We start from the raw sequence: 27,812 nt of genomic DNA, 5'->3' as shown, positions 1-27,812 counted from the left end.
AGCACTTATAAAATATTTCAGTAGAGTAGTTATTGTTGTATCCTTGAAAACAAGGCAGCCAATTCACATACGGCGGGATCCCAAATTGCAATGTGATCTTTCCAGTTTAGTTATTTTGGTGCCTTTATCTGCTGAGAACACATGCCTGCACAGAAATGTTCTTTTTCTAAATCAGGACAACTCCAGAATTGTGAGTTATTTTGTTTTTAAACCAGGAGAACAGGCTTCACAAATGCACGAGACCAATACTTGTATCCTGCAGAGGGACATTCAGCCTCGTTAATGTGGGTTGCATTCAAAATGAGGGAAGGAAGAAGTTGCCTATCAATCACTGAGAAATTGTGTTTCTCAAAATACTTTAAATATATTACTTCTGTAAACATTAATGCATAAAGATAATCTTTAAATTCACACAACTAATAGTATTTAATTCCTTTAGTTATTGTAGATTTGTCAGATTAACAATGTACTTCACCTTTTCAAACTAATTATTCTTATTTTTATTGTGTAATGATACTTCCACTGATTTTACCACTTTTTCTCTCTCAAAGGGAATCTGCCTCTGCAAGCTTTGAAATCCTTCGTGTTTCTGCAGTGCATGAAGGTATTTATGAATGCATAGCAATCAGCAGTGCTGGAACTGGGCGTGCCCAAACCTTTCTGGATGTATCAGGTCAGAACCCAGCCAAATGTGCCTTGTGTTACCAGTTTGTGGCCATTGTACTTGCGCAGAAATATATGCACTGCTTTGCACCATTTTAATAACAAAACGGTTTCTTGCCAACTTGTGCCTTCTCAGGACTTTTCTCTGGATGGTTCCTAAAAGGTGCAATGGTGTTATATTGCCAATGTCTTCAACATTTTCACATTCTCACTGATTGATAACGGGCAATCATGCAGATTTCAAATGTCGAGTTTCAGTGCCAATACCAAGGTAACAGGAGATAATTTTAGTCCATCCCATCCCAACAGAACAGGGAATAGAGCTGTGTCCTACTGACCACCCTGTTTCAGCCATTCATGGTAGGTTGTTGGCTGAATGGACCACTGTAGTCAGATGGGAGCGTTTGTGCTCATGCAAATCAAGGTCTGGTCACATGACTGGGACCCTCAGGTAGATTTTAACCAAGGGCTGAGTGCTAATCCTGCTGTGGTTTAAATGCCAGGTGAAGGCAGGATGGTCTGTGAGGCAAGGTCATAGTTTCCTTTACCCCCTTTTGTGGGACCACCCAGAGCTGCTCCTCGTTACTTGACCTGTTTGCCATTTATATTTCATGTGTTTCTGCCATTGTTAATGAGATTCTGAATCAAGTTATTACAATTTCAGAATGTCACATTACTGCCTGGGAACTTCTAATAACTTGGCTTCTTCTTGTACTGCAGTTAAATGTGATGCCAAAGGATGCTTCCAAGTTTAAAATTATGCTTGGTTTAAAACCAGATGCATTTGCCAGCTGAAGATAAGGGATATGGGGGAGAATTAACTATAAATATAAGATAATAAGCATAGAGGTTACTGGAGGAGCAGAGGGCACCTTCATCAACTGTGACTCTTAACTTGTTATGGAGACACAAGAGACTGCAGATGCTGGAAGGCTGAAAACACTCATAAGGTCAGGTAGCATCTGTAGATGGAAATGGGCAGTCAATGTTTCAGGTCTTCACCTGGGCCTGTTAGGTTGATTTAGCAAAAGAAAATTTAAAAAAACTGGCAATCTGAAATAAAAACAGAAAATGCTGTAAATATTCAACAGGACAGGCAGGATAAACATAAACTGTTTCTCTTTCCACTGATGCAGCCTGACCTTCTGAGTGTCTTCAGCCTTTTCTGATTTTATTTCAGGTCAGGTAGCATCTGTGGAAAGAGAAGTAAGTTAATTGTCAAAGACCCTTCACCAGAACTGAGAAGGAGAGAAAATAGCGTTAAGTTGCAGGGCAGATTGGAGAGGGGTGGAGAGGACAAGAGGGATATCTCCAGTACAGTGAGGCCAGGGTTGCCCTATGGATAAACTGTAGTCAAGGTCAACTGCTGAGTGGGTTAATGGGGGCATTTAGGGAGAGAGAACATGAAAGTCAATGAAAGTTAAGAAAGTCCATGAAAGTTAAGAACTTAGTTCAGTTAAAGAGCTGGTTTGGCAATTCACTGTCCAAAAGTATCTTTGGTCTTTGCTGAGACAGATCAAAACAGTCTCATCATCCATCACTTGCAGTTCAAGAAAAGGGGTAAATTATCATCTCACTTTATTATGGTGACTGAGACCTATCTTCCTTTGAATGAGTATCCACCATTTGCATTGTGTCTCCAGGCTGCACCAGATTGCAAATCCTTGCTGAACTTCTTCAGCTAATGTTCACATGTGGGATCAGGAGGATGGCATTTCACCATGCTTTCTGACCTGTACGACAGACCCTAGTGAGGTTGTATAAATACCTTTATTGAAGAATAAAATGATAATCACGTGGGAGTGATGTTCCTTATTTCTCACTTAGAACAGAACACATGCTTTTAAGTTTTAGATTAATGCCACATGCAGTTTATTGTGACCTTTTAAATGGCAAATGGATTGGTATTCAGTAATCATATCAAGTAATTACACAGTGCAAGAGACAAGAAACAACATATACATCAATAGGAATAGGCTTCCTAATAAACAATTAAAATGCCTGTGTATGGATGTCACACCTGAAAACATTAAACATTAGTTGTTGCAGGATTCTGTGATAAAGCTTAAAAGCTGGGAAAATTCAAAAGTGTTCGGCCCAGTATTTGGGGTTGTAATGACCCAGTGTTCCTGAGTGAAATTGCCATCAGCTCCAGAAGTTGCTGTGAGAGACTCCTTGCTGCAATTCAAGATGAGCTTTGCCTTTTCCTTTGGGGCAATTAGCACAGAAATGGTGATCTGGCATGAACCTCACCCTATTATCACTGCATAAAATCCTGAAAAGGTTTTGCCTTTTGACTGAGGAGTAATTGAATTTTCAGCAGCCCACAAAGTGATAATTACTGATGAACTAATTACATAGCCTTGAAATGCTAATTTTATATGCTGACACACATTCCTACAGAACAGTTATTTTCTGATTCCATTTTATTTCTAATTTGAATTGTTAAAGCTTGCTTATAATATTTAATCTTCTACCTTAATCCATGTGTATGTCCCAAACCTTGATTTGCCTGCTTTAAAATATTTTAAAAGTCAAATCAGAGGTCTGATCTTCCTGGCATCTTGTCTGTCAGCATTCTTCAATGTGACTGACATCATGGTTTTCTGGATTCCAGAGATCCCATGTGATTAATGCCAGAATGAAAATAATATTAAGAAAGGAAGAATCCTGCCCTATTGCTCACTGACTTGGTGATCAGAACCCAATGGCATACCTATGATGTTGACCTGGAAGTCGGTGCCATTAAAATAGAATAAAAGCTATTTATCATCAAGTCCAAGTGAAGCACTGGCCAACTGACCAATAATCAGTCACTTAATTTATCAAAACCCTGGAATTGTGTTAGTTGAAGCATTTTACATGTATGTGAAAATCTCAATGCACAAAACATTAGACTGAGACAAATTCAAAAGTTTTCTGGTGAGGTTAGTGTGGATTCTGATCCCTGGCTATAAAATGCTTGTTTGTGAGGCTGTGGCGCAATTGTCCTGAAGCTGTGTATCAAGTCTGCATAACATTCAATGAAAGTGAAAATTTAAAACCAACTTGCTGATATTGTATTTATGCTTAGCTCCACTCAGTACAGGCAACCATAAAAAGTTTGGAGGACTAGCTCTGTATTGACTTTACTATGACCTAACTTCAGGGTTATGCAGAACATTTTTAGAATGTTAGGTTTCAGTGATAAATGAGCCCAATGTGTATCTGTGCAAGCTTCTGGATAAATGCCATTGGGCTGCCTGGTGGTCCATCCCCATGCTGGACTAATCTCCTGCTTATAAATTGGAAATGCTTGAAATTAAATTTACTAAATTACCTTGGTAAAACCTCATGGAGGCCACATGTGGATTATATTCTCTGGTGATTTCATCTCAATCTGCAGGCATTCCGAAGCACTGCTGGGGATTCCTTGAGGAGGTAGACAAGGTCATAGTAATTAGCATAAAAGCTACAATTAAAATGTTGCAGTTGATTTAGTTAAAATTAAATCATCCCTGGTAAGGGAACCATTCCAAATATTCATTGCATACTCAGAAATACTGTTGTTTCCCAATCACAGACATAGCCACTCAAACATATTTTCTTTATTACAAATTCGATATTTTAAGTATTTGGATTCATTCCCATTTCTCCATTCACTCAAACTCATTTTCATGCTTCATTCTTAATTTAGTATGTTACAATGGAAAGGGAAGCATGTATCTTCAAGTATACCAAACTTTTTCTATGAATGGTTAGCAGTGCAAGGACAAGTGAAAGGCCATTTAGTACTTCAAATCCATTCTTCCATTCAGTAAGGTTATGCCTCAGTGATCTAACTCCAAGATATTCCTTCGTATCCGTTAATATATTCAGTTTACAAAAATCTATTTACAATTAGTTTACAAAAATTTACAGACCATCGATTACTGTTTGCAGAAAAAGTTCTAAACTTCTCTCATTTTATGTGCAGAAATGTTTACTGACTTCACTCCAAATTTCTATGCCTTAGGTTCCCCAAACAGTAAAAATAGTTTCTCTCTGTCTATACACTTGGTTCCCCTGAATATTGAGAATTTCAAATAAATCACCCCTTAACCTTTTGACTTTCATGAACTGCAGCCCCAGTTTACATAATATCTGGTTGTTTAACCTTTGGAATTTGGTTGTATGTTAAATCCACACTGCATTCCCTCCAAGGTCATTATATCCTTCCTGACATATAGTGCCCAAAACTGCTCATGGTACTTCTGAAATGAGCTTTGTATGTTTGTTGCATAACTTTTATCATTTTGTGTTTTGATCCTCTGGAATAAAAAGACTAATAATCCATTGGTCTTTTTGATTATTTTCTGTATCTGTACCTTTCGTGATCTATCCACATGTGCCCCTAAGATTTTATGTACCCAATAAATGTGAGGTGATGTATTTTAGGAAGTCAGATTGGGATAGGACATATATAATAATAAGTAGGGTGCTAAGGAATGCTGATGAACAGAAGGACGTTGGGTTTCAAGTCCATGGTTCTCTGAATATTGCAACACAAGTAATTAGGGTGGTGAAGAAGGTATAGGTCATGCTTCCCTTCATTGATTGGGACATAAATTATAAAAGTTGGGACATTATGTCACAACTTTACAAAACTCTGGTTGGACCACACTTGGACACATTGTGTGCAGTACTGGTCACCACACTATAGGAAGAATGTGGTTGTGCTGGAGAGAAGAATCAACAGGATGTTGCCTGGATGGGAGGGCTTTAGTAATGGGGGCAGACTGGATAGGCTGGGTCTGTTTTCCCTGGAGCGAAGGAGGCTGAAGTGTGACCTTTATAAAGGTATATAAAACTATAAGAGGCAGATACAGTAGATAATCAGAATCTTTTTCAAAAGCAGGAGGGCATAGGTTTAATTTGAGATGAAGGGGTTTTAAAGGGGATTTGAGGGGCAAGTTCTCTTATACAGAGAGCAGTTGATATCTGGGATGCGCTGCCAGAGGAGGTGGTGGAATCAGATATAATCACCATGTTTAAGAGACATTTAGACTTGCATTTGAATAGGCAAGGTGTAGAAGGATATGGACTTCATCCAGGAAAATATGATGAGTATGGATGGGCAAAAAGGTCACATGGATGTGATGGGCAAAAGGGCCACTTCTGTACTGCAGCATTCCATGACTACCTCCACTGCTATTGGCTTTCCACCATTTGAAATGTATTCGGTAATTCATTTTAGTTCCAAAGTAGTTGACCTCAGATTTGCTGAAGTTGCAATCAAATTGCCAGAATTTTGCTCATTCACTTGGTAATTTGTTACTGCTTATAACATCGCCTATTTTTTGAGTTGTTGGCAAACGTGGAATCATGGCTCTCAGTCCCATCACCTAAGCCAGAAACAACTGAATGAACCAAAAGTCCTCCTTTATTTACAGTTTTGGAATTTGTTCCACCAATATCTCCTCTCTGCAGGGAACTCTAAACAGTCTCGCAGTGAGCTGATATATATTTTCTGTAAATCATATTTGGGCACATGAGGTGGACAGGGGCAAATCCCAAATCCTAGCCACCAGGAGAGCGATCAGTCACTTGTGGCCAAGTCACCAAGACAACTAGATCTTCACAGCATTGGTTTCTTCAGGCTAAACACCAAACTTCCAGACCACAATTGATCCAAACCACTGATTCCCACCCCTTTGCCACCATCAAATGGCAGGGCCAACCCTGGACTTTTGTTTACGTTTATGACTGTAGGCCTCATCTCTCCCTAGGACCTGGCCTTGGGTGCCACTGAGGTTTGAGAGTGAGGGCCCATGTCTGAAATGGTTGTTGCAGCATCACTGCCATGACCATTTATAGTGCTGGAGAATATTTAGGCCTGGAACTCTAATAGTTTTAACATTCGTGATTCTGTTTAAACAAGATTCAGTTTGCTTGGTCTTATTTGGAAACTAGCTGCTAGGTAAAGATCAATTAGACAGACAAATGTAGCTTTATCTGAAACAGTACAGTTGTTTGTAAATATATCATTAGGCTGATGTGACAGGTAAACGCAGTCGTATTTCTCAGCATATTGTTTTGTCCTTCTGCTTTGCTTCATAACTGAATGATATTTCCACTCTGGAATCATTTTTTTTGTTTTAAAAAAAACCTTGACTTCATGGATTCCTGACAATAAAAAAAATAAACACACTTCAAATCTTTCCAAATTGCTGATTTTATCTGATTATATAAATTGTTGATGGACGCCAGAATGTGTTTAAGCGACGTGTACCCACTGGTGGGATTTAGCACTCGAATAAAAATGAAAAATAGTCTTTCATTACACTGCCTGGAACATTCCTCCTGGTCCAATAAATGTATGAGACAAAAGCTAAAATATTTACGACATGAACTGTTGGCTTTCTGTTTACGCATGAGAAGTTGGAACAGACAACTGAAAGAGATCAACTCATAGGAATAAGTCACAGTTCAAATACCAATTGATGATTAAAGGAGAAAAGAAATCCCTAGTTTAGTGGTCAAAGGACTTCAAACACATGCATAAATCCTGGAACATTAAATAAATAAAAGAACTCATGGGCTAGAAATTGACTGAAGCATGCCACCACATGCTACAATGATGCAGTATGGAGTACCTGCATCCTGCTGCCATATGTGTGTGATTTTCAAGAGTGCACCTCAAGCAGGAATTTGCGTGCTTAGCATGAGCCAATCATGGCTTTCACCCTGAATACACATTAAGCACCAGTAATTTTAGGAGACCCGTACTCTTGCTGAATCTATTCAGTAATAATTGATGTAATTTGTGAATTTTTAAAGGGTAGGTGAATCAAACCACTTATGAAGTTCAGTTTGCAGAGCTGCTTCTGCTTTTTCTTAGTCAGTCCCTCGGGATCAAGGGTGATTTGCTTCCACTCCGGTTTTGTGAGGTGACTAATGGGGTCTCACTAAAGCCTTTAACTCTCTTCTAAAATTTGACCTCCGAATTGAAGATTGAAGTTTGGCTACAGGAGTGCCGATATTTGTTGTGCTTTTGTACTGAGCAGGGAAGACCTTATGTACGATCTTGTCTCCCTCTACAACTCTTACTCTCCAGAGATCAACTCAGGCAGAGGTTCTTTAGAAAATATGTTGGTTTTGGCAGTCCCACTTAGGTGCACATTTTAGTTTAACTTTTTCATTTGGATCTGATTTTTGATGCTGAAAGGTAATTTGTAAAATAACATCAGTGGGACCAAATGTAATCATGATTTTATTTTAAAAAAAGGGGATCTATTGACTTGGAACAGGTATCCTTGCCACCTGCTCAGAAGTTCCCAGTCAGCAGGATCTTAGATGCTTTGTGGGAGACAAGTAATTTGGATTTGATTTCTGTTATAAAAATAGAAAATGCTGGAGATATTTTGCAGATAAAGCAGATGGGGAGAAGAAGAGAATTAACAAGTTGGATCAATGCAGTTCATCAATTTGAATTGTTAACTCTATTTCTCTCTCCATGGACGTGCTAAGCATAGAAGCAAATATTAGAAGATGGCAACACAGAATCTAATTCATTAAATTGCAGAACAGGGTCAGATGGTATTACCTCATAGTCTAATTAGGATTAATTCTATTTTGAACTTTTAGGTTTATTTTGAAGGAAATATTTATACAGCTACTTCAGCATAGAATCCTTGACAACCTTTGAATTGAGGGCCAATGAATAGGACATTGTTTTCATCTTGAATACTTTACCTTTTCTTTTTCTTTATATGTGCAGAGCCGCCTCCAACGATTCAGGTGCCCAACAACGTCACTGTCATTCCTGGGGAGCGGGCCATACTCACCTGCTTGACACTGAGCACAGTACGCTACAACCTCACCTGGCTGAGAAATGGCATTGACCCAAGACTGGCAGAAAGACACAGAGTGCGAGTCTTGAGCAACCTGTCTCTGGAAATCCGGAACGTGCAGCCAGCTGATGCAGGACCATACAACTGCATCGCTGCAAATGAAGGGGGTGTCACACCTGCTTCTGTCTATTTGATAGTACAAGGTAAGTGCACAATTGCAATGTACAGATAAATGCTTGCTTCATTTCACACACACTATCTCAACATAAAAGCAGTTAGCAAATCTTAAAAAGAATTCAGAAGTTTCAGTTTGCCATAATGTCAGTAAACCATGAATATGTTAGGAGGAACAAACTTCTTAAATTATGGAAGAGACGATGTACCATCAAGTTAATACAAATATAGCGTGTGAATAGGGAAAGTCTGTTCAGTTTTATTTTGTCCCTTTGCTCCACGCATTTTTGTTTTGCAACATCTGGACTTTATCAATAGGTGCGTAGAGTATAAAAACTGGGAAGTTAAACTGAACTTTTATAAAACACTGGTCCAGTCTCAAGTGGAGTATTGTGTTCAGTTCTGGGCACTGCGTCATGAAGGGTTTGAAGGCTTGAGAACGAGTTCAGAAAAGATTTACAAGAATGGTTCCTGGGATGAAAGACCACTGTTACAAGGATATTTTAGAGGGTAGGACTGTTTTCTTTAGCAAAGAGGAGGCTGAGATTTGATACTAGTATATCAAGGGTGTGGGCAAAATGGACAGTGGGAAGCTGTATTCCTTTGGTGGAGGGGTTGAGGACTGGAGGTAACAGGAATAAAATAAAAGCGAAGTGAATTAAGAGTTACAAAACTTGTTTACGTAACATGTGCTTGGAATCTGGAACACCCTGCCTGCAGATGTGGTGGAAGCAGGTTCCATTGTGGCCTTCAGAAGGGATTGGATACACATAGGGTGAAGAAAAATGACAAGGCTACAGAGAAAGATTAAGTGGGTGGAACTAAATTGTTCTTCTAGAGAGCTGGTGCTGACATGATGGGCTGAATGGTCTGTGCCGTAATCATCCATGAGGATTATATTTTAATTAAACCTAAATGTTTTTCCCTGTATAATCTTGCCTGCTGAATTACTGCCAGTTACTATCATCTTCATTCTAAGTCCAGGTTTCAGTATGAGAATATAAAGCTTGGAAAAGTCCTTTAGAGAAGAGAATGTGTTTAAAAGCCAGTATTGTGCCATAGTCCACAGAATAATCTTGAAAATCACAGTAATTCCATTTGTATTCATATGGTTTCTTAATGAGGGTAATGATCCCATGGCTGATTGAGGGGACACTGAAAAATAATGGGTGATTGAAGTTCACTTGAAAGGACGTTGAATGATATTTGAAGGCAGGGTGAAGTATGAAACAAAAAAATGTTTAGAAGAAGAATCGCAAGTAGACCCTGGGTCCTTGGAGGCTCTGTCACCAATAAATATGGGAGAAGGGGGAGCTACAGATTAAAGTTGGCTCCAAAAGCTATAAAGATGCAAGATCGGAGGAGGGTGCAAAGTTAGTATGGGGTGAGGATGTAAAGGCTTAAAGATGAAGCATGGATGTTGGAACAAGGACCCAGAATGGCTCAGTGAAAATGAGGATAACAGCATGAAAAACATGGGACAGAACTGGATACACAGTGTAGGGCAGTGAATATGGGGCATTTCTTCATTACTTTACAACAGTATACTGATTAACCAAAATCATTGTATTGTCTTGTATAGCTGCCCTCTATCTCTGTCCAGGCCAAAAGAAGATTGAACAAAGAAAAATCTTTTTTTCTTGATTTTATTACTGTATTGCACTCTGAATTTGAAAGACCCTTTGTGTCTGGGCTTCTGATACCTTTGGATATGTAAAATTAACAACTACATTTTACGTTTGTTGATGAATGAGGGATATCAATTCTCAAAAAACTGTGGTGCTGTTTGGATATAGAGGGAGGGGGCACAGCAGAAATAAGCAGAGATAATTGTTGGCTTTGTTTCTTCTCATATTCTTTTGGCCATTTATACTGTTAGTTACAAATAATATTTTGGGTCGGCCAGATGGTTTCAGAGGAGAGCATTGAATACTACCTTGCTCTTTCTAGCCTGGGTTAAAAATACAAAGATTTGGGAAATGCAGTGTTGAGCCCTCTTTCTGTACCATGTTCTTTGTTGTGAGTAATTTATCTCTTGGGTACCAGAATGCCCTTCTCTTGCAAACAGCTGCCAGGATGGCCTAAAGACAGTTAATAATAGTCATTGAACTTTCTTTGATGTAAGATCATTACAGAAAGCTGTTTAAAGTTGGGAGGTCATCTTCGAGGTAGGGGAAGTTGAATAGGATTTATTTATTTAACAAGACTAGAAAAGGAAGAGAGGATTGTCATTCAGATTTTAAAAAAGGCAGTCCATGTAGATTTTAAATAGGATAAAAATACACTGAAAACCTTTTACCAAAATCACTGTTTCTGAAATCAGTTATGGTATCAGTGCACAATTTTTTTTTAGAAGATTTTTACGTCCCAACCAATTTGCCAGTTAAGAACATGAGATTATAGAGTCATAAAGTCATAGAATTGTACAGCACAGAATTGGACTCATCAGCCACAATATCCATGTCAACCTTTTTACCCATCTGCACTAATCACATTGCCTGCATTAGGTCTATATCCACCTATGCCTTTCCTATTCAAGTGCCTATCCAAGTGTCTCTTAAATGTAGCAATTGTATCTGATCCCACAACTTACTCTGTCAGTGAGCTCCAGATATCAAACACTCCGTGTAAAAAATCTTCTTCTCAGATCCCATTTAAGACTCCTTCCTCCCACCTTAGCCCTATGCCGCCTTGTTTTTGATACACCCACCACGGGTAAAAGATTCTGACTATCTATCCTGTCTATGCCTCTTATAATTTTATATACCTCTATCAGGTCAACCCTCAGCCTCCTACGCTCCAGTGAAAACAAGCCCAGCCTATCCAATCTCTCTCCAAAACCAAAGTCCTCCAATCTATGCAACATCCTAGTGTAGAGAGCAAAAAAGATTCTGCATTTTAGCAGGCTAGTTCCAAGTTTTCATTTGTCCTTCCAGAACAATTTTAACATATTTCCATTTCCTTACACTTGTCTATCCTTGTTTATGATCTGCAAAAGGTGCACCATCCACAAGAAGGTGGATGGGAGAAGGAATAAGGAAAGAAAATGTTGTTTTGAAGACAAAATTTTATGCTGCAGATTTCCCTAATTTTTTGTAAAATTTGTAATGGATAAAATGGCATAGTTTGAGCAATAAAAGTAGTGTTGCTGTCTTGCTGCCTCTGCTCTTCACACGTAGCAATACGCTTGTGGGATCAGTGAGCATCTTATCTGTGGATCCTCTTCTCACGCACCTGGCCAAACACAACATCCGTCGCAATCACCATTGGCTATGTGTAGATTTAAAAACCTTTATCCTTATCTTCTCTATAAACTTGTCATCTGGCCACCTTTCAGACTCCCAGTGACTGCATATTCACTATTCTAAACATGACTGTTTAGCTATTGGACTCTTTGTGGAACCATTTCTGTAGAACCCCTTCCCTGCCTCCCTTCTTATAAGGTCTTCTTTATGACCATGTCTTCAATCTACCTGCCCCAGACACTTATGTATTTTTTTATTGGATGCTTATCTTCTCTGCACTGTGTTGGAGTGTTTCACTATGAGGAGGAAGCAGGTAGCAGTAAAGCTCTTAAATGATTTGCACAACCTTTGTGCCTTTGACTCCATATCCCACTTCCTTTCCAGTCCGAATAGACACTGAAACTGAGATTGAGAGTGATCTTCAACAAATAGTGTATATTTGCACTTACATTGTCACCTGAAGTCCAAATTACCCTCCACCTTTGCTAAATTCATTGCTAAATAGCTGTTTACATAGAACTATTTTACATTGTTTTGAACCAACCTACCACAGTCATGTCACAAAGCCTCATGTTTTATATATCTCCCCATGCATTTTTATCTGATATGTTTTAAATTAACAAAGCTATATAATATACGAGTAAATTAAGCAATATTTAAGTATTTGAAATCCAAATCTTGTAATCTTAGACTTTTTCTTCCCCAAAATGCATATTTGCTTTTACTCCTGGTAGTACTATAGTTGTTTGGATTGGATATTCCTAGCCTCAGGTCAATTAGCTGGTAGTCTGGCCTCAACAGATTTTTCATTGCCAAACGTGTATTATGGAATAGGTAAATTTGAAACAGCAGATGGTGAACTGGGAGAAGAAAGAATGCTGAGGAGGCAAGCCTTGGGAGCAATGGGACAATAAGTGGAAAATTGTGGGAAGCATGAAAATGGCCAGGCCAAAGACGTACAGCCAAAAAAGAGAAGGTAACACAAAAGTCCTGTAAATGCAGAGAGTTACTCAACGCTATCATTCTGACTGTGATCCCAGATTGCACTCCTCATGGAATCCATTGATGGAGTGGCAACTTCCTGCAGATTCCTGGCACTTTCTCTGGGAAATCTTGGGGTGAACCTGTGCCAGGTTAGACCTGGCTCAGGTTCAGTGACTTAATTAATTTCCATGGATGGAAGAGGGGAGAGAGGTATATAACATATTATTTACATTTTTTGAATTAATTGAATTCACTTAGATCTTTTTAAATGTATTTAATTATTTCAATTGTTTTTAGGTGGTTTAAAAGTTTACTTTTTAAATTTAATTTGAATATTAAATTTAATTATTTTTGGATATAATTTTTGGAATATAAATTGTTAAGTTTTGGAATATTTTTTAGTGTTTTTGAGTAATGAATACATTCAAACTGTTGACATTTTTTCCAGCCTGTAAGTCTGGCTGTCAGGGCATTTTTGGGGACAGACTCACTATTTTTGGTGGGAAGACAGTGTACTGATCAGACCCCCACTGATCAGGAACCTTGTTATTCCAGCTCAATGCAGGAAGGGAAGCTGCAGGTCCTGGAAGCTCACTGCTCCCAGGAAATTCCAAGTCTAACCGAGGAGGTTTGGACAGAAAATCTGGTAGGCTGGGTGCAGCTAATGGATCGTGTATTATAAATAGCTGGTGTATTGGAACTGCTCTGTGATTGCCCATCATTTGGATCTTCACACAGTAGCGTAAATGCTAGTCTCATTAATTAACGCATGAGGACACTCTGATTTCCAAATAAGCTGCTTACCACCCTTCTAAGACGTGAACATTTATCTGATGGTATATAGAGCATTGCCATCACCACATGTTCACCAAATAAAGATACCATGACAGATTCCTCAGTTGGCAGCACATTGGTCCAGATTTTAGAGGGAAGTTCTATCTGTTCTAAACAGAACTGCCAGCATTTTCATGTGGATTTACCAGTAAGTTCAGAGTTCCTGCTTATGAATGTGGAATTTGCAAACTTGTTGGCCACTCATCACTGGCCTTTTCCAAACTAAGTTCCAGCACAGGATTCCTCACAGAGTCCAGCAGTTGAGTGCCAGGTTGTAGCAGGTACAGCCCCTGCATTTTTTTGATAGGAGGGAAATGCCTGCAAGGATAAAGGTGAGTTTCAGTCCTTTTTTTTAATTAATCGGGTTTTGCTATATGTTCTTCTTTAAATTTTGTAAGCCTTCAAGTCTTTTGTTTTATTTATCTTCATATTTTATTTGATTTTTGTTAAACTTTGAATAGTTTTGAATGAGATTAAAAGACACTGAAATGTGTAAACTTCTACAGTCGACTAAGTCAAGGGACATGGTTTGATCTGGCTGCTGAAGTTCTTCAGCTGTTTTGTGGGTAGGGTGTGTTCTGACACTCACATGTGATACTATTTACTTAGGCATTGCCCTGACGTCTTGCAGGACCTCACTAATGAGGATTGAAACAAATTCATAAAGGAAGTTAACACCAGTGGATCCAGGGGGAATGTAGAGAGCTAACTACTGGCAAGAAAGTTGGGTTGTTGTGATTGGCTGTACACACCAAGACCCCATCGTGATGTTCTTCCATATACAAAGGACAGTTAGCTACTACTCTTGATAGTCCCATAAATCTAGCAGCTTAAGGATCATTATCTTCAACAGCACTCACTCACTTCTGTCTGAAGGCAACATAATGTTTTCTATTAGAGCTTTTCAAACATTAATCTTGATACTGTGCATTTAACAGCGATTTAAAGATGAGCCACAAAAGTAATTTATGGGGTGATACTTGCCTGAGTTTCTTCAAGTGCATGTGCACAGGCTTTTGGTTACAATATTTTCTCTCTTCACAGTCCCATGACAATGTTCACAGACATTAAAAAAAAAACTGGCCTTTAAAACTGACAAACTCCTATATTGATTTCTTGGAGTTGAGATGAAATGCTTACTAAAGCCCAGTTGTGATTTAGGCTCAGCTAAGTCTACCTGAATACTTCAACTTAGTTCACCTGAATACTTCAACTTAGTTCACCATTCAGTTATGACTGTTACACACTGATGTTAGTTTTCTTTATAGAAATTCTCAGTCTTGGCATGGAAGTGAAATAATTGATTGCTTTCTTTTATTAAAGTATGCAGTTCCTAGGCTTGGTTGCTGATTACATAGCTAATTATAGTACTTATCATACATTGGCAAAACATATAAAGATTATTCTATAAAAAAGGTTGCATAATCCATGTCATTATAAATGAAGACTCTGGCTTTCTTTCCCTACCTCTCTTATGCACCTGGTGAATCTTCTGACCTCTCCAAAGTAGGACTCTCTCTGTCTGTATGTACCTCCAGATTTTTTGATGGATCATTTAATAATAACTTCAACATTTAAATCACTTATAATTGAAGGTGAGCAAAAAATGTAAATTTATAAATTCTAAGTAAATGCTGATAATGTATGCAAAATAATTCACAACTGTAAATATTCACAATGACTGCTTCCATGATTTATGCATTCTTTTGAAGTTTCTGTAATCTTATGTTGTCAGAATGACCAAACAGAAAATGTCAGTGATATAGCGATCACATCATGTGACTGAAAATCATGAGTCTGAAGTTTCTGGTCAATGTCGTGGGGTTTACTGTTCAGCATTGAACATATGACCCTGATCTGCACCTTTTAAAACAGTAACAGATGAGCTGATATCAAAAACAGGTTAATAACTTGCCCACACTTGTGCATGTCCCAAGTGGCAGCTTTGAAAATATCACCTACATTACCCTGAAGGTGATAAGTTTGGCTCTGGTTGTTGCCCACAGTCTCTGGGTGATGTATGTCATAATATCCCCTCAGTGAATGTGAGCTAATACACAACAAAGCTGCATGTAAAATTAATTTGCCTCTGCCTTCCTTTCCTCAAGAATGCAGCGAAGTGTCTTTTAACAGTAAAGTGGAACCACATTTCTGCTTCCTTGACTGAGACTGTAAAGCTGATAACATCTATACTTTGCAAAATGGCTCTCGTGCTTTATTTAAACGTTATGCTCAACAGCCTTGGCATTTAGCTGAGATGTTAAATGCCTCATGCCTGCGGAATGGTGATTCTCTCTTTAATATTTTGTTAGAACAAGATTGCCACTAATTTATCCATAAAGATAGATCTACATCAAATACTTTGAATCTCAAGGTTAATTTCAACTTCCAATCTTCCAAAACAATTAAACTTTAACCTTCAAATACTGAAATCAACATCGTGGGGCCAACATGTATCCCTTGTTTAAGGAGCACTTTGCAGTGAAGTTTGACCACATTGAATATGTTCTTATCTCATGAGTTATTTGTAGGGAAAGGATTTAAGCTGGTGGGTCTCAGAAACTGGGATTTTGTGGCCCCTGGGATGTTTAATGGAAAATTATGACACTTATGGCATTTAATCAGTGCAGGAATTCACATTGTTTGCTGTACCAAAACACATCCACGTGTGATGTCTCAGGTATAATTGCTGTTATTTTATTTGTTATTAAGAGAGTGTTGTGGGTGTTCCTTTGGACCTCATGATTTTAACAGGGAGCTCTGAAGTTGTACTATGTCATGGGATAGGTAGGGGGAAATGTTTTTCAGTGCTGAAACCAGAGACATTCTTCCAGCCATCAATGCAGTAGGGGTGTTTATTGAGGTTTAGAGGTGCCCTTTTGTTTTTGGTGATCTTAGCTAGTCCTGAATCAAAACAAATATTCTTACAAAGATCCGAGATTGAAGTGTTATTGAGCAGTTGACCTTGAAGCTATAGAATGCACTGCACCTGGAATCCAATGGCCTGGATTCACAATCTTGAGAATGTGTATTCAGTCAAAGAAAGCCACCTGCTCTGTGCAACAAGTGGTGCTCAGGTTTACAGTAGTTAAGTGGTTTTCTTCATACTGATTGTCCTTGTTTGAGTCTCCTACTCCTGCATGATTTGCTCTTCATCAAAATCATTTTATCCTAAGTGAATGCTAATTTTGTGTTTTCAACCAGAACCTCCACGAGTCACGGTGCATCCCACGAACCAGACCTTCACAGAAGGGAGGGAGGTGCGAATCAGCTGCACTGCCACAGGCTACCCCCATCCACACATAGTCTGGACTCATAATGACATGTTTCTAATGGGAACAAACAGGTATGGATTGTAATATTTTCTGACAACTGAAGACTTTGTTACTTTGTTATGAGCCATCAATAACTCATAAAACACCTAACCCAGCCGATGAGCTATTCAGCATGGACACAGGGTTTGGTTCCTGATGGCCACTGAGGTGCTGGAGAGGAAACTCTTGCAGATGTCAGATTATGACAGATTCAGATTTGGCCTGTGAGAGGACACCAGTGTTAGTTCACATCCTTTCACTGGATTGGCAAGATTTTGTGGAGACAGCGTTGTTGGTATTTTTACAGTGTTGAAGTGCCTGCTGAAGTAGAAATTGGTCATCACTGCCAAAACAGATGTGAGCGAGATGACAATTTGGTGAATTTCTAACAGCTGGATTGAAGCTGAGATAGTACCTTCAGGAGGGAAAGAATGACTTGAATTTGTCGTGCATTTTTTATGGCTTTTTCAGGATGTTCCAAAGCACTTTACAGCTCTTGCCAATGGTATTGTGATAATGACCAGATAATCTTGTTTCAGAAATGTTGTTTGAGGAACAAACCTTGACCATTACACGTGGGACAATTCACCTGCTGCTCTTTGAAATTGTGTCATGGGATCTTCTACATAACCTTAAGTGAGCAAACATGTCTCAGTTTAAAACAAAAGCAGAAAGCTGGATGGTCTCAACCTTCTGCTTGACCCACTGAGTTTTTCCAGCATTCTATTTTTGTTCTAGATTGCAGCATCTGCAGCCTCATTTGCCTTCATGTCTCTGTTTAACATCTCAGGGAGGAGAACAGCATCTCTCACGGCACAACGCTCCCTCAATGCAGCACTGGAGGAATAGCCAGAGTTGTTGTGCTCAATTCTCTGTAGTGTGACTTAAACCCAAACCGTCTGATTCAGAGGCAAAAGTGCTACCAATTGAGCCACAGCTAACTTGGTGCTGGGAAAAACATTGGAGGAAAGTTAAAAGTGGCATTTGTGTGGGTACAGGTTTTATTAATTTCTGGCAATGGTACACCTGAAAAGAAACTTCATGATAACTGAGCCTTGCTTAATAACTAGGATTGTTGAAGCACCTATTCAGCCAAGTTAAATCTCTGGTTTGACTTTCAGTACTCTAGTAGAAACTGTCTGGCCATCTATCAGGATCAATTTCATAACATGTTAATCTTATTATTATTGTCTCCAGACTTGTTTATGTCACTTTAAATGTAATAAGATGGTATGTACTTTTTCTGAAAGGAATCCTATATTTTAACTAATTAGCTCTACATATGTGCATACCTCAAGTGTTGCCCTGTAATCACTCTCTTCAACTGCAGAACCCTGGAGTGGGTAACGATGGTGCTCAGGCTCCTTACCATACTGACTCCACCAGGAGAGACAGACATGCTTTAAAGCAATTCCTACAACTGACATTATGTCATTGCATCCACCCTGTGACATAGCAGATCAGCTGGGTGAAAGTGGGTTCAATCAATTGGTATATGTACAGACATATTGGAAAGTAAATACTTCCTTCCTAATGTTTTGAAGTAAAGTCACTTTTTTTTTGCTCTGAATAAAAAGGAGCAGACCAGACCACAGTTCTCCAGGTTCAGTCCCTCCAAAGTCAATTAATTGGATTTGAGCACTTGGAGTACAGTAGGTCGCAATTAGAGAGAGGAAACAAAAAATTATCAGCATCTGCAGAACTGATTATAGTCAAATAACCACTGCTAGCAAATCTGTGTGGACAACAGTGGGGGAAAGAGGCTTGGCTTCAATGTTCAATCCCAACCAACACTCAGTGAATCAGATGAACAATGAAGGACGAACTTGTGGGAGAGCTTTTGAGGTTAGTTGGCATTTATAGAACTTTACTGCAGCTTTGAGGCAAGGAGGTAGAGGGTGGGTAGGTGTTTGGAAAGCGAGGTTGTCGATGCATGTTTTCTGTTGAAATAAGAACAGGCTTAATCTTACCTGAGCCCTCATGTCTACGACTGCAGTTGTGCCAACCCAGTGCTCTAGCAGCCTCTAGTGGTGGCTGTCTGGAAATTCACTATCACTGATTTTCCAGGATGGGGACCCAAGTTCACAAACAATGAATTTTGCTTGCTTTCTGGGGGGCTAACACGAGTTATTACATTCAAAAACTTTTGAAATATACAGCCTTTGAAAATATTTGAAAAGACCACATCCTAAAGGTTCAACTCATGACCAAGTTGATGCATGCTAGAATAAAAACAGAAAATGCTGAAAAAGACACAGTAGGTTGAACAACATCTGTGGAAAGAGGAACATACTTAACATTTCAAGTCGAAGAAGAGAGGGCGGGGGGAAGAATACATAGGACATCTCTGATGGGGTGGGGCCAGGATTGCCGTAGTAATAAGCTGTTGAAAAGATTATTGACGACAGTTACCAAGAAAGGGAAAACAAACAAAAGGACTTGTAAAAGTTGTGAAATGCAAGTCAAAGAGCTCCAGCAAATGTCAAGCAGATCAGGCAGTGTCAGTAGAGAAAAATAAATGAGTTAATGTTACAGATGGATAACCTATAGCAGAGTTGGCCAACTCCGATACAAACAGAGACACAAATTACCTGAAACTGTTGAGTTGAATATTTTGTGTTTCCAGGATTTTCTTTTTTTTTATTTCAAACTTTCACTATCTGCAGTTTTTGAGAAATTCTTAGCCCTGCTCCTGCCATTTGCATTTTGAAAAACTGCTTTTGTAATAGTTATTCTGAGTGTCTTCTATGGTTATGTGATTTGCTGAATAACCATATTTTTATTAGATGAAGATTTCCTTTGCAGATTTTGTAAAAATCTGTTTGAAGCAAATACTAGTAGAGAGTTTTGATTTTACTTTGGCTCCTGACCAATATTTGTTCTCTAAGGTTGTTATGCTTGCCCAAGCCCATCTTATCCCTGTCACTCCACCCCTGCCATGCCAGGAAAAGGGGGATTCCTTATGTCAGGTTCTTGCCACACATCAGGTCAAAGAGGATGGTTCATGGTTTATTCTTTTAACATTGGGTAAGGAGAGGAAAGGATTCAGTGGTGAGGGCAATGCTAAGGCAAATTATAAATCTTAATAATCATGAAAATCTGTTTGTTTGACCTTCATTACTATTACATTTTATGTACTGAAAAAATAAACTGCAACTTGCACCAAAATTAGAATTGATAGTGTTGGGATTGAGATTGTGCTGTGAAGGTATCTAATAAATAATTGTGAAACACACAGAGCAGAGCATTACAGAGTAATGTGAGATCACATGACAGCATAGTACTGGAAATGTCCTGAGTGCAGATCATAATCTCACAGTCTTGCTCTTGACTGAGGGAGTTTTGATCAATTTGTGCCCCTATTTCTTATTTTCTGGCATACTCTGTTTGAATTGTGTGGACGCAGTGCTGTTCCAGTGTTCTGTTCCCTAAATCAGAAAATGTGAGTCTGTTGGTATCAACTAGAAATATGAGGCTGTGGGTTTAAACTTGGATATGGCCTGCCAGCCTCTGTGGTGTACATCCATGCAGCCAGTGAAGACAAAACTCTTCAGTACCCCAAATTAGCAAGTGAGGGCTCTTTCCTGTGGGATTCTTAAATATAGACCTCATAAGTCCCAACTTTATCTCCCAGTTTGTTCTGAGGTAGCTGACCCCAGCTGTTGCTACATTAAGTAATAACTTCATTGGGGGGGGGGGCGCGAAGAAGGCAGGGGATTGGAGGGGGGGAAGCCAGTTTTGCCATTCATGATTGGTTTTCGTTTTGGGAAATGTATGTGTGAAGGCGTTGATGATAAAAGATTCTGATGTAATCTACTATTTATCTTTCCTCTCCCACCCACCTCACCCTCCCCCCCCACCCCCGCCAAATCTCATTACCACTAACAACCAGTCCACTTCACCTCACCCCACCTCCTACCACATGTAGGAATAGCCTTCTTACAGTCAATATCCAGGATAATAAATGAATGGAACTAGATGGTATGGAACAGCACCAATGGAACTGTGTCCCAGCATACAATAGAAAGTTAAAACAGAGAGCATTTTAAATAAAAGGATATAATGGTCTGTTCCATGGCTTTGGAAGAATTATTTGCAGTAAAGCCATATTTTAAATTTGTGGCCTTCAATAGTAAAACCTATCAATAAGTAAAATCTATCTTACAGCAAATGCATGTCTAATATTTTTCACTACTTTGTGTTTTAAAGGCACATGCTGAGCAAAAGTGGCAGTCTAATTATTAGACCAGCTTCTCAGAAGGATTCTGGAATTTATACCTGCCTAAGTAGTAATTCTGCAGGAACAGACAGACAGGCATCCATCCTCACCTATATAGGTCAGTGCAAAAATCTTTATATTTCTGCGTGTCATACATTTAAGAACTAAAGAGTAAAATTTTGTCCTATGCTGCCAGCACGGAGCCAGACCTGAAAGGAAAATGGATCAATAAGTTGGGACTGTAAAGCTGAATTGCGGGGGTGCTATTCTGCAGAAATACAGATGGATTTAAGTGTACTGCAGACCATTACGGAAATGCAGTACAAGGAGTTCAGGTCATTGTTGTGATAATCACCATACTATATTAAAATCCTGTACTGACTCTCTATATGAGATGCCTGGTGGGGACTCTATCTAAAAACTTTGTATCCTAAGAAAAGCCCATTACACACAATAGTCCTTGTGCCCAGAGTTCTCCAAACTTTTCGCTGAACCATTTTGTGACATCTCTATGAAAAGCTGACCAACAGCCACTTGGAAGTACTTCTTGCAGCACTTTCAACCCTGTAAATTTGATTTAAGATGATTTTGGACATTTTCCTCCCAGGGCAGAGCCCATCTGAATTTGTTGCATCTTCTCTCACTTATTATATTGTTAATTAGTAAAACATTGGTTGCTCCATGATCTAGGTCCAAGTTGATCAGAGTTGTTGCGCCCTGGCAAAATTAGTCAGCATTGATTTGTCCATGGAATGCCATAAATTGCACATCATGTCATTCCAAAAATTTCCAGCCCCTTGTGCGACCCTGGCATCTTACATAGGCTGTGTATATAGGCTGTTTCCCTGAAATTATCGATAAATGTGCCATGAGAATCAAATTGCAGTTGTACTGTGTGAATTTTAGCAAAAGGCATGCTGAAATCTTGTATTTCACTGAATGTTGAAGTAACTTGGATATTTTGTGTAACATACCGTTAAGTAAAGCTGGAAGCTGATCTTTGACAGGTGTGGACGTTGAGCAGATTATCACATAAACATCAGGGATTCTCACCCAGTAGTGGTAGCAGGAGGCACAGCCAATTTTTATTCTCATTCTGTCAGCAGATGCTTGTGCAGTTTAAGCAGCTTGCTGATTGGATAGAGAGCTGAAAGGGGCATTAATGCTTCTTGTACTTCTTTTATTAAAAAATTGTTATTGACCATCATTCAATCTGAGGTGGACCATGTGCAGTGCTTGGTCCAACCAATGGTTCCTCAAATGTGCATTGGACATCCTGGTGCCTTAATAGGACCTAGATTTGCATAGGTTAAAAAGACAGAAAAAAGGAGCATTAAATATTAAAGATGCACAGTTGGTAAATAAGGATCAAAATATGTGGAGTTGGGTTAACATTTTGAATATGAAAGAAGCATCTCGCAGGCTTTAATCTTATTTTTCTTTTTGAGGCTTTGAGTATCATGAGCAATTTTGTAAAACAAATCACAATTCCTTGTTTTGTTTTATGGTTTTAATCTTATTCTCAAGGTGGCAATAAAAGTGTCTCCAAAATATTTCAATGCTATAATGAGGAAAATTCATTTCAGGATTTTTGTACTCATTTTAAGTTTAAATATAATTTGTGCAATTTTATTAGATTAAAGTGAGCAGGGTTTCAAGCTAGCATTCAAATTACTATGAAAAGCCAGTATGACAACCAAATTAAGTGCCTATCATACCAAGTCAAAAATAAATGCAGGTCTAAAACCAAACAAAAAGTTTGGTGGAGGTCAGTGCAAAAGAATGGTTTTCACTTTGGGTTCTGAAAGCAGTTCTACTAGGAGTTGTAATTTGTCATTTTTCTTCTCTGCAGAGGCTCCAAAGGTTACTGCTGTCCAAAAGGAAATCCTTGTTGGCCTTGGGGACACTGCAGTTCTGGAATGCAGAACCACTGGTGTTCCAGAGCCAGAGGTCAAATGGTTCAAAGGTGAGAGAACCAGCTGGACTGAAATCTTCCATGGGATTCACCACTCCAGAAAAACTAGCTTGCAACAGTTTTATCAGCTGCTTGCCTGCTCGTACAAGTACCATTGTATGTCAGGAAACATCATGTGATAATTGTTTATCCGCTTGTAACCAAGAGCTTTGGGCATTTTGAAGAGTCTCAAATATTGTCAGTTGTGTGTACTTTGCTCCAGACTTATTTCTGGTACCTCTGATCTAATTCGCTGAACATTTGTGGGATTAAGTCAAAGGACTTTGCAATATCAGTTTGTGGCGAATGAAAGTGTGTGAACCCTCTGTCATAAAGAACAGTTCAAATGCTTACACGCATTTAGTTTGCAGAGTGTTTTTTCAAGCTATTGTTTTTACTCCCTCAAATAAAAGAGTCATAGTCAACTGGTTGAACAGATCTGTTGGGGGGGGGGGGGGGGGGGAGACAGGAATTGTTGTGGTTTTGGATCGAAAGCCTGCATCAATCCTGATGCAGGGTTTTGACCCAAAACGTTGATAATTCGTTTCCCTACACAGATGCTGCTCGATCTGCTGAATTCTTCCAGCAGGTCGTTTGTTGCTCCAGATTCCAGCATCTACAGTCTCTTGTGTCTCCAATATGAATTGTTGCCTCATTTACCACACCATGGTGCCTCATAGTTGCCAAGATACATACAGCATTCTGGCGTGAATGGGATATGTTTGACTAGTTGTGGCAAAATGAAAGGGTATTCAGAACATCATGTACTGACTCCAGCCTGGGAGTTAACTGCTTGAGCCATCTGTTAGCTTCATACATAGATTTGTAAAATAAAACTAGAAGAAATCTTTCTGGCGCCATCAGCAACCATTTCTCATTCACAGGGATCTATATTTTAGCCACTCGGCAATACATGCACTAAAAATATTTATGAATTGATTGTGATACCTCTTACTGAAATAATACTGCAAATTATTACAAGTATATAAAAAAAATGAAATTATTTGTATGAAAATGAGACATTTTCAAAAGGGAATAATGCTACTTTTTAGATTTTCAAAGAGAGATCTTTCAACCTTGTTGAAAGGAAATATACATATTTGTGGTGTTTGTGTTATTTAGACCAGCTCTGGACTATTCAAGAGATGGACTGTGTAATTGACATATTTATAGCCAACTGGCATGGCAACCTTACATTTCAATAAGTCTGAATTTGAGAGAGTAAATCTTCTCTTGGTTGGATTTAAGAGTGTACAGAGGGCAGTGCCAAGAAGGGACGCTAGGGAGAACACTTGCAGAAAACAGCTGCTTGAGGTACACTTACAAGCTAATTGGAGAATCTCTACTTATTTTTAAATATGACCAGCTTGTATTTCAACTTTAAAGCTCTTGAGAGAAAACAGTATTTTTGTGGTATTAGATTTAAATGTCCTGAGTTATAGAAATACTATGGTGATGAAAGGCCCAAGCTATATTGTCTTCCATCATTGAATCTGGAGTTTGGATTTTGCAGCTCTGCTTTAAACAAACTTGCTTTTGTGGTCTTGTTTCGTAGCTCACCTCTTTGATGGCAGCTCTCTGCTGATATCTTTCTAGTTCTACATCAGCCAGGTTATCCACAGTTCTTATAAATAGTGTCCCATAATGTCAATGTCCTTGTCGATCCAGGACTATGTCTTCTGATTTACATTTGATTCCATATACTCTGCGGTCCTGTCCCTTTTGCCTTATTTACTATTGATGCTAATCTTGTGGACTATTTTAAAGGTCTCTTCAGGAATTCCCACAAATCCTTATTTATTCTTTTCCCAGTTTCATCAATTTGATAAATTTCAATATAATATTTTGTTTTCTATTTGTCATTGCAGTTTCTCAAGTTACAATGAAACAACTCCTCATTACTTCCAAACGTCTTTCTATCGTGGTCTCAGCCAATTTTAGTCTTTTTTTTCCTTTATTCTCAGTTCTGAAACATTTACACACAAGATGATATAAAACTTCCACTAATAATTTCTGGGATACCTCACTGGTCACTTCCTGTGACTTTGGTACAAGTCACCAGTTGTCAATAATATTTAAATAATGGTTCATATTTTCCATAAATATCCATCTGTTGAGCCAGTCTCCTATGTGGCACTATATCACATATTTGGCACTGCCTTTAGCTGAATGAGCAGAGGCAGGGGAAAATTTAGAAAAATTGTAAGTACAGCCAAATTTTTCCAGTGTGGAAGTCATTAGTGAATTTGCCAGTGAGAATAAAAATGAGAGCTGGAATATATATGACCACGTCTTTCTATTGCAATAAAGATCTTGTTGGGACAGAGCAGCTTCAAAGCAACATCTTTATTTAACTTATTTCTCTGCTCCTCTCCCACATTTAAGTATTGCCTCTTTTATGTCCTGCCCACTTGAGTATCATGCATAACCTTCAGATGAATGCACAGACAATGAAGTTTTGCTATGCTTTTAGTAACGAACCATCAGGAGTCGTGAGGGACAAATGAATGAACCACTGATTACCTTGAGTTGACAGTTTCTCCAAGTTCCTTAACGGACGTTGATTCCCAATGTGTTGTTAACTGTGGGTCTAAACTTGTCACCTGTCCCCTCATGGTGAATTGGGTTAGTAAGTCATAATGCTGTTGTGTTGTACCATATACCATAAAGAAGCATCTTTATATCTAATAAAATATTCTATCTGGGAATAGCTTGATTGGAACCCACACTCAACACTGTCCCATCTTCCTCTCTCTGCAATATTAAAAATATGCAACCAATTTACACTCATTACATCACAATCACTGTGATTAAAATTTCTTTGGTTTTCTGGACAAAAATTTGCCACAATAAATGCCTTTCATTATTATTTCCTTTCATTTTTCATGAATCTGTTGCTTTCCATAATGTTCCATTTTGAGAATAGATTCTGTAAAAGTGGAAGACGTGCTCCTAAAAGTGGTAATTTTGGCAGATTTCCTTACCAGTTAGATGCAAACATACAAATGTTGCCCAGACTTGTAATGTTCAATTACACAATTCATTTGTCCCAGAAGATCTGTCAAAAATTAGTGTCAGAGTCGTGGAACTTTATCCTGCTATTCTTTTCACTTCAGCCTGCTTTCGTTGTAATGATTGGCAAGCAATTTATCAGTTTTCCAATAACACACATTTCTGGCTTAACCAGTGGGAAGCACATTAATTCTGCAATAGATTAGTTTTATTTGTACATTAGGATAAGAGGATCCTTCTGGCAGTCCAATAAGAACATACAAAATGCTTCTGACACAATTGGGTCATGGTGTCCAAAAAAGATCAACACTAGTGGGTGATATTTCACTTCCTGCTAGATTCATTTTCCTGATTTTTTTTAAACGTACACATTCTATGATTTCAGGTGACCTCAAGCTGAATCCTTCCAGTTTTCTGAGCATTGATACTCATCGGGGTGTTCTGGAGATACAGGAAACACAGGAAGTAGATGCTGGAGACTATACCTGTTTGGCTGTGAATGATGCTGGAAGAGCTTCTGGCCAGATTACTTTGGATGTTGGTTGTAAGTTTTATAAAAATGTCATTATTTTTATTGCGGTTTTAGTTGCTCCCATGTTTTTCTCATATAATGTTGTTTGCACCTTCATTTACCATTCCTACTGTACGGATTTAGATTTTGAAAGAATTAGTTTCAGAGAGCCAAAATAAATTGTACCATGGCTTTCTTTGGCTAGTTGATGACATGAAATCAAATGTGTGCAATTAGCTCCACAACAGTTAAGGGAGAACTTCTGAAATTTCACAGAAATGTATATTCTGAAAGGATACTTGCACATGACTGCTAAAACATTCCACAGCTTTTTAAAATATTGTGCAATTATAGAAGCAATTACAGTTTCTTCTAGGAAAGGAAATCCAAATAAATCAGATTCCAAAAACTTTCAAACATTGTAAATTTTGTATATTGAGATGAAGGACACAGGAACATTTACACAAGTGAATGTTCTGGAAATGTTGGTATTTACAGATTACCATTTAATTATGTAGGAAAATGAATTATTTTCTATTCACCCTTTTTTAAAGAAAGAAAAAGCTCTGGAATTTAAAGGTAGAGATGGAAATAGTGTTAATTCTGCCCAGAATAAACTGGAATTAGGTGGGCCACATATTCCACCCCATTTTCCCTGGCCTCTTAACTTCCAGTGGCGATCTCATTGATGGATCATCTGCCCACCTCATCAATGTTAGCAAAACTTATTATGGCATCAGCAGAGCACATGAAGGGGAACTCCCAGATATTCCCAGATATTGCTTGTCTTCAAGATCTTAGTGGAAGGTGAGATTCCTGCAAATACTTTTCAGGGTCTCTGAACACTACAGACTTCAATAGGACTGGGGCAATTGACCCTAGGAGGTTTGAAAACAGAAAAATAGTGGTGCAGCAGATAGTGCAGGTGAGTGGTAGGAGAATCAGTGGAGGGGAAGGGTGTTACTAGGCATCTGAAAGAGAATAGGTTACAGTGAAATAAATGGGGCAATCAAATTGATGGGATTGCTCTAAGAGCTGGCATAGACTCAGTAGGCTGAACGCTGCCTTCTGTGTGTGAGGAAATTTGAGAA

At 38.7% G+C, this 27,812-nt stretch overlaps 1 protein-coding gene across 1 annotated transcript in view; it reads left to right on the top strand.

Annotated features, from left to right (window-relative positions):
- hmcn1 (hemicentin 1) overlaps positions 1–27,812 on the top strand; it is a 361,968-nt gene that overhangs the window by 120,163 nt on the left and 213,993 nt on the right. Inside the window, 6 exon segments of the mRNA XM_052011513.1 lie at positions 552–673; positions 8,402–8,677; positions 16,916–17,057; positions 21,235–21,362; positions 23,097–23,210; positions 26,596–26,754. Of these exon segments, the coding sequence (XP_051867473.1) occupies positions 552–673; positions 8,402–8,677; positions 16,916–17,057; positions 21,235–21,362; positions 23,097–23,210; positions 26,596–26,754 (941 nt within the window).

The sequence above is a fragment of the Pristis pectinata genome, chromosome 3 (assembly GCF_009764475.1).
Source record: "Pristis pectinata isolate sPriPec2 chromosome 3, sPriPec2.1.pri, whole genome shotgun sequence".
In the NCBI taxonomy this organism is placed as follows: domain Eukaryota; kingdom Metazoa; phylum Chordata; class Chondrichthyes; order Rhinopristiformes; family Pristidae; genus Pristis; species Pristis pectinata.
Note: the sequence above shows the minus strand (reverse complement) of the source record. Positions and strands in the feature narration are given on the sequence as shown.